Source organism: Lissotriton vulgaris, chromosome 12 (genome assembly GCF_964263255.1).
Source record: "Lissotriton vulgaris chromosome 12, aLisVul1.2, whole genome shotgun sequence".
Classification (NCBI taxonomy): Eukaryota; Metazoa; Chordata; class Amphibia; order Caudata; family Salamandridae; genus Lissotriton; species Lissotriton vulgaris.
Window position 1 is genome coordinate 508,562,226 of NC_141700.1, and position 13,180 is coordinate 508,575,405.

A 13,180-nucleotide genomic window follows, 5' to 3' on the forward strand; every position below is an offset into this window, starting at 1 on the left:
GCCGAGTCCCACAGGGTTCTTCCTTATCCCCTCTTCTTTTTAATTTGTATCTTTCCCCACTCATCCGTGCCCTCCGACAGTTTAATGTCACCGCGTTCAATTACGCGGATGACATACAACTAGTCTTTACCATCGACTCTTCGGCTGACTCCATATCCACTTTCCAAAACACCCTCTGCTTCATTAGTAATTGGATGAGCTCTAATCATCTGAAGCTCAACCCCGACAAGACTGAGCTGGTTCTTGTCGGGGGTCCCTCCAATCCCTGGGATTCCTCCTTTTGGCCTGCTAGCTTTGGCAGCCCTCCTCACCCGGCCAACTGTGTCAAAAGTCTGGGAGTCGTCATCAGTAGTGACCTCTCTATGACGCCCCAGCTTAGCGCGGTAGTCTCCTCAAGCCATTTCCAACTCAGGAAAATACGGAAAATCTCCCGCCTACTTACTTCTGAGGCCCTTATCCTGGCCCTGCTTGCGCTAGTCATATCTAGGCTCGACTATGCCAATGCACTTTATGTAGGCATTCCTGCTTACCAACTCAGGAGGCTTCAGTTGATCCAGAACCAGGCTTGCCCGCCTGATCTATTCCCAACCAAGAGATCAACATGTCCGCCCTCTTCTAAAAAGCCTTCACTGGCTTCCGGTAGCTGCCCGCTGCAAATTCAAGTTGGGCTGCATCATTTCTAAATCCCTTGCTGGTCATGGCCCCCTCTTCATTTCCTCCCTCCTCCACCCTTATGTTCCTTCTCGAACTCTCCGGTCATCCCAATTAGCTCTGCTGTCAGTCCCTAGATACAAGAGGAAGAAACACGGTGGTCTTAAATTTTCTTTTTTGGCCCCTACTTTCTGGAACTCCCTCCCCCTCTCTCTTAGGTTGACCTCTTCTTATCCAAAATTCAGATCTTCCCTTAAAACTTTTCTTTTCACTGAATCCTACAAATAACTGGTTCTTCTGTTCCGTCATCTGCTCTCTCCATTTACAGCGCCAAGAAACCTAACGGTGTTAGTTGCGCTCTAGAAATTTATTTAACATAACTTAACATAACATCATTGCTGTTTCCGTCCCAGATTATAAATAAGTCGTCTATAAAGCGACACCAGAGTTTAATTCTTGATTCATGCTTCTTCTCTTCTTCCAACACTTTAGTCTCCCACATGGCCATCAAGAGGTTCGCATATGTGGGCGCAAATGATGTCCCCATCGCGGTACCTTGCTTCTGCAGGTACAACTTCCCCAGAAACAAAAATGCATTATGCGTTAAGCAGTAAGTAAGCATTTCTAACAACATTGCGGAATGTTCCAAATAGCTAATAGATCTTACTTCCAAAGCTTTTTTTTAATGGCCTTGATACCATCCTCATGGCGTATTGACGTGTAAAGCGATGTTACATCTATACTCGCCATTAAAAAACTTGCTTTCCATTTGATTCCTGAGATTTTATTAAGGAAGTCCATTGTGTCCCTTAGGAACAACGGCAGTATGGTTACATAGTTCATAAGGAATATGTCGATGAATCTAGATGTTGTTTCAAGTAATGATCCAATTGAGCTCACAATTGGTCTACCCGGGGGTTTCACAAGTGCTTTGTGTACTTTTGGTAGAAAGTAGATTGTGGCTGTAATGGGATTGTCTGTCTTTAAATAGGAGTATTCATCAAAGTCAATCAGACCTTTATCTTTCCATACCAACAAAAGAGTGATATTCATTCTTCCATTTTTCCAGTGGATTACTCTTTAGTGGCTCATAATGATCTCTATTTTCCAATTGTCTGTTTACTTCCACAATACAGTCTGTTGTATTCTGCACAACAATGTTTCCACCCTTATCAGATGACTTTATTATAATTGTGGAATCATTCTTTAGCTCTGATATTGCTCGGTACTCCTCTGGTGGTAGGTTGTTCTTTTTGTTCATATTCTGTTTTAAATTTGACTATTTCCCAGAGATCTTTGCTATTTCTTCTATCATTACCTTCATGAAAAAGATCGACTTTATCTCCACCCATATTCGTTGGTGTGCTCATTTGTTTGCAAAATTCAATGTCAATTGAAAATGAGCTAGTGGTATCTCCTTGACTTAGTGACGGGGTTTCTTTAATTGATGCTAGTGTCATTATTGCTGGTAAATCCATTTGTGCTGTGGGAGACACCTCTTCCACGCGTTTTGTGGTCGCAGATTCTTTTTGCCTTTTTTTCAGCAAAATATTTCCTTATTTTACTTTACGGCAGAATCTGTACATATCTATATATATATATATATATATATATCTATCTATCTATCTATCTATCTATCTATCTATCTATCTATCTATCTATCTATCTATCTATCTATCTATCTATCTATCTATCTATCTATCTATCTATCTATCTATCTATCTATCTATCTATCTATCTATCTATCTATATATATACACAGTTTGTGTGTTATTGATGGCTTTGTATGTATCCGAACTGACAATAAAGATAGACTATTTCAGTTTAGGGATACCTTTTGGTCTATAGCACCTGGACAACAATATTCTCTATGGGTTGGTTGTGTTTTGCGTAGCCTACCATGAAGATATTGCCCTGTTTAATAGTTTGTGGCAGTACCTCCTGAAGCACCTAGAACAAGTGTTGGTCAGGATACAAGGAGCTAAACTGGTCATCAAGGCACCCAAGTGCCAGATAGGGCGGTTCTCTGCCATCTACCTTATGCATCTTGTGCAAAATTGGAAGATCCGCCCGTTCTATGCAAAGATCCAGTCTGTATTGGAGTGGGAAGTTCCTACCACTCAGATCCAGATGAGTTTTTCTAGGTCTCACTAGATATTAGAATAATGTTGTTTTCATCCAGGTGCCCATAGCTAATATCCTGTGTTGAAGGCATGTGGCTATGGTTACAGATGACAGACTGAGATCTCCGATAAAGGAGTTGGAGTTAGGAGTAGTACTGGCTCAGCTTGATGAGAAGAGTAGAGATCATCCAGTGGCCTTCATCAGCTGCAGACTGCTTTGTAGGGAACAGAACTGGATGGACATTGAAAAGAATCCTTTGCTATAGAGTGGGCTTTGAAAAGGTCGTTGTTGGCTGATAGGTGAGAATCCCAAGTTGCCAGTTTCATCTATCTTTTTAAAAGTCCTAGATTTGACAGTGGAGCACACAACCAGAAAGAATCATGGGAGTGTGGATAGGCTTTTCTGCGGGTTTTGCCGATCCAACAACTGGACTTCTCCAGTGGGGGAATAAGAATCCGAATAGTCTAATCTGGGAGGAGCATGTGTGGCTGTAGGAAAGTCTCTGCATACATGGATGTGTTCATCTCACCTAAGTGCCAGAGTGCATGTTTATCTGGTGCCATAACTTTTATTCTGACCTTGGTGTCTGCGCTGAGATACTGAGTGTATCTAGACTGCATGTGTGAGTAGGTCAGCTGTGGTAATGCATGAGTTTGAGAACTGACACCAGTTAAATCCATTTTTGATACCTAGTTTAAAATTGCACAGGTTAGTGGATGTGGACAGCTTCCCCAGTCAGTGCAAGTTTATTGCCTGCATTCCTTTGGCTGGAGGGTTCAGATCCAGACACTGCAGTGAGGTGGATGGAGACAAAGGTACCTTTAGAAATTCCATGTAGACTTTGTTTGCAAGTGGCTGCTGGTGAGTTTTTCTTGAGCCGTGCTATTTCGAAGTTGAGAAGGTTGAAGGGGTGAGACTGCAGAGTCTCTTGTTCAAGGTGAGGAAGTTTCTGGCTCAGGCATTCTCTTGTTTTTTGCTGAAAACAGCTTTAGAAATACTTATGGCAGCCAGGTGTAGAAACCTCACACTTCATTTAGGTGAGGGTGCTTGAGTTTTGAAACTGTCCTTGTGCTGCCTCCTGTGAGGAGCATCACTTTCCTCAAAGGCTGCCTATGGAGAGCAGCCTGATGAGGACATCTTCAATCTGATAAAGACATCTAGACCTTCGTACTTCCAGGCATCAGGCTGGATCCGGAACCTACTGCTATATCATGTCTCTACCAGATAAGGTGTTATCGAAGGTAAGTAACTTGTCCAACTGGTTCTTCTGTTTGAGACAGTGGATCCACAACCTCGGTCTAGATAAGTTGTATAAAAGTGAGACCGAAGCTACCCCACTTTATTCCAGATCAACGTTCTTCATGACCATTAATTGGAGTGCATCAAATAGTATTCAAAGGACTGCTGTGTGACCAGCATTGGTGTCTGACAGCCTATCTCCCGGTGGAAAAGGGACATCACCTTTCTCTTGGCGGATCTGGGAATTTGCCTAGTGCCTACAAACGTTTCTGCCTGACGAGAGAGGGACAGGGTGTTCTTGTCCCTCTAGAATGAGATGCTGTCCATGGGCAGAAACCCAAAATATTCCTAGTCGAAGGGACACCCAAATAAGCAGATGATTGGAGAGCGAAGCCAGCAGTGACCCATGCTGAAGATGGTTTCCTAGGCACTCTACTGTGCTGTGAGGCTCACCAGGCCCGATCGGGGCTACAACTGCTGTGGTACTCCTAGTAGCCCCTATTGGAACTGCCTGAGTCTCATCCACTGGAAGTACTAAGATCCCCATGTGACAGTAGATCAGTTCAGGTGGTCATATGTGAGGCAGATGCTGGTCACTCCCAGCCAACTCCAAGGACTCCAGGTGACTGCATCTGAGTGTCACATGCCTCCATCTGTGAATAAAGTTACAGTTCTGACTATACTTGTCTATGGATCGAGTAAGTCTACTAAATATACTTTTATTGGAACTCTGAGTGGTTTGATTAATTTGGATATGGGTACATTTTTCTTCACGCATAGTAAATCAATAGTGGTAGATACAAGAGCTGAAATGCATATCTTTAAAAACTTTGGGAAAACAGCCTGAGGGTTTTAGATTGATACGTTTCGATAGAGGGTATTTATTTGATTATATACGCACAACGTGAGAAGTTTTATATGGGATATTTTAATTCAGGGGTTACCGCTAATTTTTATATATTGTGTAGGATAATATCTTGTATAAATAATGTTAGCTGAAGTGCATATCTTTATATTTTTATATAGTGTAATTTACTGATCGCTGTTAATAAATATAATTTTGTGTAGGGTAATATTGCACATAAATAGTGATAGCAAATGTACAGATTATTATGAACGTTTGAAATAGCTGAAGGGCATACCTCTACTTGCTGGTTGCTGAGTGGTACATTTCGATAATGGAATATTTGTTTGACCAAACATATACTATGCGATACGTTTGATAAAAGATATTTACAAGTCACTGACCATGTTTGTAGTTTTATTTTTGTATAGGATAGGTGCTAGCATAAATAGTGGTTATCGGTATTATTGTTCAATTTTACTTTGCAAATGATCAAATTCTTCATGCACTTCAATATATATGCTTTAAATATTGCTACAGAACTTACTAGGTGAGATGTGTGAATAGGGAAATAGCGGGATCATGGGTATGTACTGCTAGTACCATAACTTGAATAAGATTTGTTTCATTGTTTCTGATTAGACTGCTGAACACACCATATGTTGTAGACTTGTCGTCAATGTACCTAAACAATGTACACATTTTGGATAAGAGTTATAACTGAGACAGCTCATTTTACTATAAAACTTTGGTTTTTATGTTTGTTTGACTACTACATGCAATTTAATTCTGGTTTCTGACCTTTCGGGTTCCATTTCAGATGCATGGGTTTCTTCAAAGTGTTGTAATGTTGAATCAAGAAGAATTTTCACCTTGTATACTAATTTGGGTGCACACTTTATTTTATTTTTTTGATTGTGCCCTTGTGCCCAGAGGTGACTTGGTAGCCCTGATGAAATCGATGGTGAACTCACTAATACAACAAAACACGTGTTGACTACAAGAATTATACTTGACTGCTGGATCCATATGAAGATATGGAAATTTAAGAGCCTTTGATCATACTGGACTTTTGGATTGATAAATAATTATATTTTGGCACTCAGGAGATTCTTTTAGAGTCACCCCTAGGTAGCACAGAGGGCACAATGGGATGCTGAAGACCTGCAAAAGAATGTGGTGACCAGGATCACTACCACGTATGCTGAATTTAGTTCTGTAGTATTGCGTATTGCTACAGGGTTAAAAAATACTTTCCTTTCTATAAAGACAAGCACTGGGCTGGACATGGAAGTTACTGTGTCTTCTGGATGGTTGTTGGTCCTGAGCGTGTGCCCCCCCCCCCCACACACACTATGACCATAAAAAGCCTGTGACTTCTTTCCCTTTGCTACCCTGACGGTCAAGTTTGGAAATGGTTGTAATTGGTCCACTTTGTAGAGCCATAGAAGGACAGACCAAAGGACACCAGTGCAGACAACCTCACCCACATTGGCTGGGTCCCAGTAGCCCTCTGAATGGAGTCTGAAAGTCATAATTCATTTGATGTAATTTTTCTATGTTGCTGGAGTCTGAACAATCCACTCCACTGACCCTAGGCTCTCAAAGGGTGACCTGCTAGGCCTTTCCTGGTTGGACCATCCTCGCCTCTCATTACAATAACCGTATCCGTGTCCTTTTCCTCAAAACTGAAAAATCATCACTACAAGAGCCTTCAATTCATTTGAAGCATACACCTATGATCTTTTACAGCCACAATACTGGGCTCACTTCTGAGAGAAATTAACAAAGCCCGTGAAACTTCCCTCTCGCTCCCTTCTTAAATGGTTCAACAGAGACTGTCATCGGTAGGGCCTTAAAAGTCTAAAGAATTGCTTGACTGACAGACTTGCCTATTTTACTCAAGAACTGGGCTCCAGCATCGTATTACAAGATCAAAAACGCATACTTTATGCATTTGATCAAAGGAGATTACTCAATGTGTTCTTTTTGACAGAGCTTATGTGCTGCAGTGATCACATCCTTCCCCCATGTCACTCATCAAAGTTCAGGCCCATGCATAGAATTGAATCAGCCTACCATATCTTAAGAAATGTGTGCTAGAAAACTCACCAATCTCTTTCTTCCTACTCATCCAATCAACTACTTGCAAGTTTGTGGAGCTCAAGAGTCTACTTTTTTTTTTACTTTGAACTGTTTGTTGTGTTTCTTCATCCCTCATATGTTTAGTCATTCCTCTCTAGTCATTGCTAGAAGGTTGACCGTAGCACCTTTTCTTCTTCTACCCATGCTCTGGACTGCAGAGTGCCATTAGGGTTGTCTCTTGTACCTCCTGACTTTCATAGACTATATGTGTCTACTGCTGATGTTATCTAGGAATTATATTTAGAGATCAAATTACACACTTACATTGGCTAGCTGTCAGAAATTCTCAAGCAACTATACAAGATGAAAGTAGTCTTTTAACATTTTTTACCCTATCTAAACCCGTTAAAACATGTAAAGAGTTCTTTGAACTACATCAAGCTTGGCTGAAATGGTGAGAATACCAAACTCCTACTCCTGGTTGCAATTCACTCAGCAAAACTGCCTTTCAATGCTACTGCCAATCTCAGACCCATTTCTTCTCCAATAAATTAGTAATTGAAACTTGGGGTCTAAATTAATTACATGTGCCATTGAATAAAGTGATAAACCAGTTTGTGAAAGCCCGGAGTTCTCATCTCTTCCCTTCTTACCCTTCACAGACTGCATGTCTTCACTGAGCCTACATGCTTTCCACGGTTGACTTTGCCCCCGGCCTCCAGAGAGTCTCCCCTAAGTCTCCACATTAATGTTGTAAGCTATTCAGTACAAGGTAGTCAAGGTGATCCTGAAACTTGGACCGCAGTAAAATACCGTTCTCCATTAGCCACCACATACTAGGGATATAGAGTTCGATGACGTCTCTATGGCTTTCAGTGTGTCAAATCTATGGAACAAAATCCTGCTACTTCTTTCAAAGGATATCAGCCAACCAGAAATTAGAACACCTCCACTTTCCTGCTCTTTTCTGCCTTCAGCATCCACCAGAAAAGACCTGGTGGCCAACCCGTTGCTTTGGTAGCCAAACCTGCAGAACTCTCATCTGCCCTGTGATATATGATGAGAATCACTGTATCACTTTTCACCCAGTTCTGAAACCTTAGCTTTCCAGGCTGCCATCATTAGTTCCTGTCCCAGTTTCTGAAGAATTGTACTATCCTAAGAGCCTTCATTTTGTCCTTCTTACTATTTCTCCTTACCTTCTTCACCGTCTGCTCTATCTCTTCCCATCCCTTTTCTCCCTGCAACTTGGATTTCTGTGTTATCAGGTTATAAGCAACCAACAAATAAGTAAAATCATTGTCCTATATTGAAGGAATTTTTAAAGTTTAATGCCAGTTCAAAGAATATTTGGGTAGAGTTGTGCTGGTACACGCTACTTTATAATCATGATGTCCTAGCTTGCTTCTGGTTTGGTTGTCTTGGAGAGAAATATCAAATGTAGGGCCATAAAGAGAGATAACTACATTTTCCGAATAACCCCTAGAGTATGTAAAACATTCCTTTCTGATTGCAACAAAGTTTGCTACCTCTCATCTGATGTAAAATACCTTTTTGATTTTTACTAGAGATGTTTATATTCCCTTTAATTTTGGGCTTAAAATTGCTGCTGTGCAAATAAAAGAACAAAATCAACATCAAGAACATTAAGAAAATAGATAACCAGCATATTTGAGACATGTGAAATCTTTGCTTTTCTTGCACCTAATCGTCCTTGATATGTCTCCCCGCAGGTGTTCAAATCCATGAGCGAACCAGTGTCAACCATGTTCTTGTGGAAAAAGGCCACGTCACTGGTGTAGAGACAGACAGAGGTCATTTGGATTGTGAATACTTTGTCAACTGTGCCGGCCAGGTGAGTGAAATATTACCTTGCTCTCTAAGACCAATAAGACTGAATTTTTGGACATTCTTCTGACTGCGAGATATCTGCAGGTAATATCCTCCTTGTCATACTAGCCTGCTACCACTTGAGCTTCTTACCTATCTCCAAGAACACAGATAGCATCTGTCACTGTTCCTGGCCGTACCTTTTGTTGTTGCAGTGGTTCTTTAAGTCAGTCTAAGCAGGTGAATTCTGAGCTTTTGAAGGTTCTAGGCCATAATGAGTAGTAGATGTATGTACCTTTCATATTGGGTTCATGCTAAAGCTATTAGAATCCTTTTGAATCTTTCTCATTTCATCTTCGCTGCTATTCTCTGAAGAGAGGTGATGTTTGTTCTTGCATAGGAGGCTGATATCTTTTTTTGTACCTTTTGGTCTGGGGTCTGAAGAAGTGAGAAAGGTAAAAGAGTATAGCAAGGCCTTGACCTGTTTTGTACTGTTTTAGCTGAAGATAGGAGGGTATTGTGAGGCAGTGCTGCTGAGGGATTATCTTGACAATAGATTAGACCGCTGCAGGTCCTATTAGTAATTTTGTATTAGAGTTATTCAATAACGGCCAATTTAGGGACACAGTATCTTAATTGGTATATTTCTCAGCTTTTGTGTTAGTGCCCTACACTTTTACAGAGAGTTAGATGTCCTCTTCATACTTCATGAGAAAGAAACCTCAAATGTAAGCTGGCTTTCAAGTTTGGGGTATGCTGCCTTCGACACATTGATATAATAGGGCCGGGGATTTGAGAACTCTGCAACTTGGTTGCAGGCTAATGTTTGCTTATGTTAACTCCTTGTGCATGGCAAATGCACATTAAATCGTCCTGTTTAAATCAGAGCTACTCAATCCAGTTTTTTTTATGGCGAGGAATATTATGTGATCTATGCTGTTGAAGGCTACCAACAATGAATCAGTGGCATCAGTGCTCCACATAAAGCAACTCAGCAACATGTACCTCTCCTCTACTTGAAATGCAACCGAGATTAGAAAGGCCGGATAAAGATGATGGCTTACAGTTGTTAACTATCAGCTGTTGTAGTTGGAAAAAGTTGCTGAAGTTACACTGGAATCAAATAAAATGGCAGGATAATTGGGAGATTTTTGTTTGCCAAATGAACATGTTGGGTGGAACTTACCCTACAAGTAATTTGAGGATATCCTGTCCTCTAAGACTACATTTCATGCAGATCAGTATTTGTGATTTATTTATTCATTCTTTGTTGTAGAGTAATAAAACCCTAAGAGGTAACGGAGTGCTTTCCAACATTGAACTTGGTGCAGGAACGGAAAAATAGCTTAACAATCAAATACATTTTTTTTTGTAATTTAATTTTTACAATAGTGCATAGTGCAAACACATATTACATCATGACCGTTTTCCAGAACAGTGACAGTACAATGTCAAATACAGCAGCTAGGTCTGTATCAAAGGAAAAAATGACCCCGCCAGCTGCAGTGGTGTACCGAAGACAGATAGAAGGCAATTGAGAAAATAATGAATGCTCTGAAGGCGACCGCAGATGTCTAATTCAATTTTCTAGTAAAAAATCAACTTCAATAACAATGCGCTGTATCATCAGACTATGTCTTCCCAATTATGGCACTGTGAGTTCGACTGTCTTGGTATTTGTCTCCTGCTTCACGACATTTCCGGGCGTCGTGGAACCAAGAAAGGAATGGATTGGGGGGGGGGGGGGAATGTTTGAAGCGAATGTGTGGTTGAGCAGGGCAAAAGGATCATGCTTTGTGGGGGTCTTGGTGAGTCTGCAGGGATGATGGTCTGAGTTGAGTTGTTCCGACTTTGTTGAGTAGAATTTGTCACTGATAATAAATAATTGCAGAGGGGCTGCCAAATATCCTTAGGCCTGGAGGATGGGAGCTGAAGTGTGGCATTGAGCTCACTGGTGATGTCACAATAGGGTAGGCTTCCGAACCAGTCTTTAAGTGCGGAATACAAATGTAGTGAAACAGCATGCATAACTGTAGGGCATGAAAATAAATTGTTTAATTTTTTTCCATTGGAACCTTCTGTGTTGTGTATCAAACTATACCCAGGTCCTATGACCTACTAGGTTCCCCATTGTTGTGTAATGGCTAGCCTTCTGGTGAGGCATGCTGTCTTAAGGGGTAGAATGAGATCGAAGTGTTCGCTATTTGAGTGAGGTCAGAATGAAATTAGTCTGCCAAATTTTCTAGAATTGGTAATTTACCTGGTTGTAGAGAGGAGGATAGCTTTAAAGAGATTTACCTTGACATAGGTAAACCAGTTGGTGTGTTCCCATATTCTAGTCTAGGATGCCCCTAATGATCTACCGCAGTCTGGGGTGAATTAGGTGCAGGAGAACAAAGAATGGGCAAGTGACAAGAGACAACCCAGGATGTAATTTTGTGACTGTGTTCTAGTGAGATTTAGAGGGATGGGAACAAAACTATGAAATAAGCTAAAGATTCTCATTTATCTTTATAGCTATGAACTACTTTTCAGTATCAATTCAAACTAACAAAGCTCTTTTGTAGCTAACTTGTTTCTGGGGCTAGTTATAAACCTAAACAGACCTTCAATTTAGGATCACCACTAACTTTACCCCTGCTGCACTAAATTTCCAAAACTTGTGTTTGGAACACTGATTTCTTTCTGCAAAGCTTTAAGAAAATTGATTAAGGTAGTGGGAAAGATCATAGGTGGTCCTGAAATATAACATTTCCCTTAAATTCTAAAGGAACTTTTTGTCACTACCTGCGTAACTACTCCGCGAATGTCCATCAAAATTGAAAGCTGTATCGTACATAGCTGTATTTGATGGTCTTTCTACATATGGCGAAAAGCTGTTGTTTTCAGGATTTTTCTACTTCAGCCTTTCAACTTCCTCACTTTAAACATGATGAATTCAAAATTCAGTAAATTGTTGCCCTCAAAAGGATGTAATCCACCTATTTAATTTACCCTCACAGTTGCCAGTCACATGCAATGTTAAATTTAAGAACCTTTATACTCTCAAGGGGTGTGGAAAACGCTAGAAGAGCACTAATATATGACGGCATATTATAACGTGGGCTTAAAACGCTTCTGAAACAAAATCCTTAAATACATTCTCTCCACACTGCTACAATCCTTCAAATCTCTAGAAACAAAAAGCAGAAAGCTTTAAGTCTATGTAGTAATTAAGGCAAGGACGGCTTAATCATTACAAAAGGATTTATTGATCACAAACGATCGTGAAGCAGTGAAACAGCTCCACCAGGCTCCGCAGTAGGCAAACTCCTCCTATACATTCTAAGCAGTGTCAAGGCAACAGAACAGTACTTGCATTCTGGTATAAGAATGCAAGAACAGAATATAACATACCTCTTTTTCTTCTGACAAAACAAATATTTTAACAAGTAAATAAAAAGTACAATGGTTATAAGAAATACAGAAAATAATGAAGGATAAAAACAACAGAGTATATACAAAAAAAAAGTTGATAACATCAAAATAAATCTAGAGAAATTATCTGTATCGAGCAGGCAGAACTAGTTTCCTAGAACTTTTCCTTACAGAACCATTAACATAAGAATCTGAAGCAGACCTGAATCTATTTAAATCTCCAGAGGATGAGCTTATCTCATTATCACAAATGACTTTAAAAACCTTATTGGATGAGCTTATCTCATTATCACAAATGACTTTAGAAACCTTATTGAGATTCCACTAATGACCATCTTCGATCTGAACAGCATTGCCAAAAACTTTAACCCCTTCCATGCTCATGACGAGCTCAGCTCGTCATGAGGCACAGTTGAGCTGTGCTGATGACGAGCTGAGCTCGTCATGAATATAGCCTAAGTACAATTTCCAGCACAGGGGAAAAATAACCACAGCAGCGATGTGGTTAATAACACGTTTCACATCACTAAATTTGCTATCTCCTTTCTTGGTATACAAAGGAGATTTGATCCTTACCATATCCCCAACATTCAAAAAGGACATTTTGACACCCTTCTTTGTGTTAAACCAAATCTTCTGTTTAGCTTGTGAAGCCATAACATTCTCTTTGACTTGAACCATGAGGTCATCAATACTCTTTGCAGAACCCAATAACTTAGACATCCATCCAGGTCTAAAAGACGTATTTGCTTTCCTTCCTCTCATTAGCACAAAAGGAGCAACATTGGTGACTGACTGTGGTGTTGTTCTGTAAAACCACATCATATCAAGAGAACGTCGGACATCATGATGTCCAACTTTTGCCTACTTCACACAATCACCAATAACTCGGTTCATCCTCTCCACAAGACCATTTGCTTGAGGATTGTAAAGAGAACTTTTGATATGTTTGATTCCTCTAAAGGAAAGAACATTTTGAAATTCACTACT

At 40.3% G+C, this 13,180-nt stretch overlaps 1 protein-coding gene across 2 annotated transcripts in view; it reads left to right on the forward strand.

Annotated features, from left to right (window-relative positions):
- Positions 1 to 13,180, forward strand: part of PDPR (pyruvate dehydrogenase phosphatase regulatory subunit) — an 811,642-nt gene that overhangs the window by 242,492 nt on the left and 555,970 nt on the right. For both annotated transcript variants that reach the window (XM_086945269.1, XM_086945270.1), the window contains exon 6: positions 8,677 to 8,798. In XM_086945269.1, the coding sequence (XP_086801395.1) occupies positions 8,677 to 8,798 (122 nt within the window). The remainder of the gene's footprint in view (positions 1 to 8,676; positions 8,799 to 13,180) is intronic.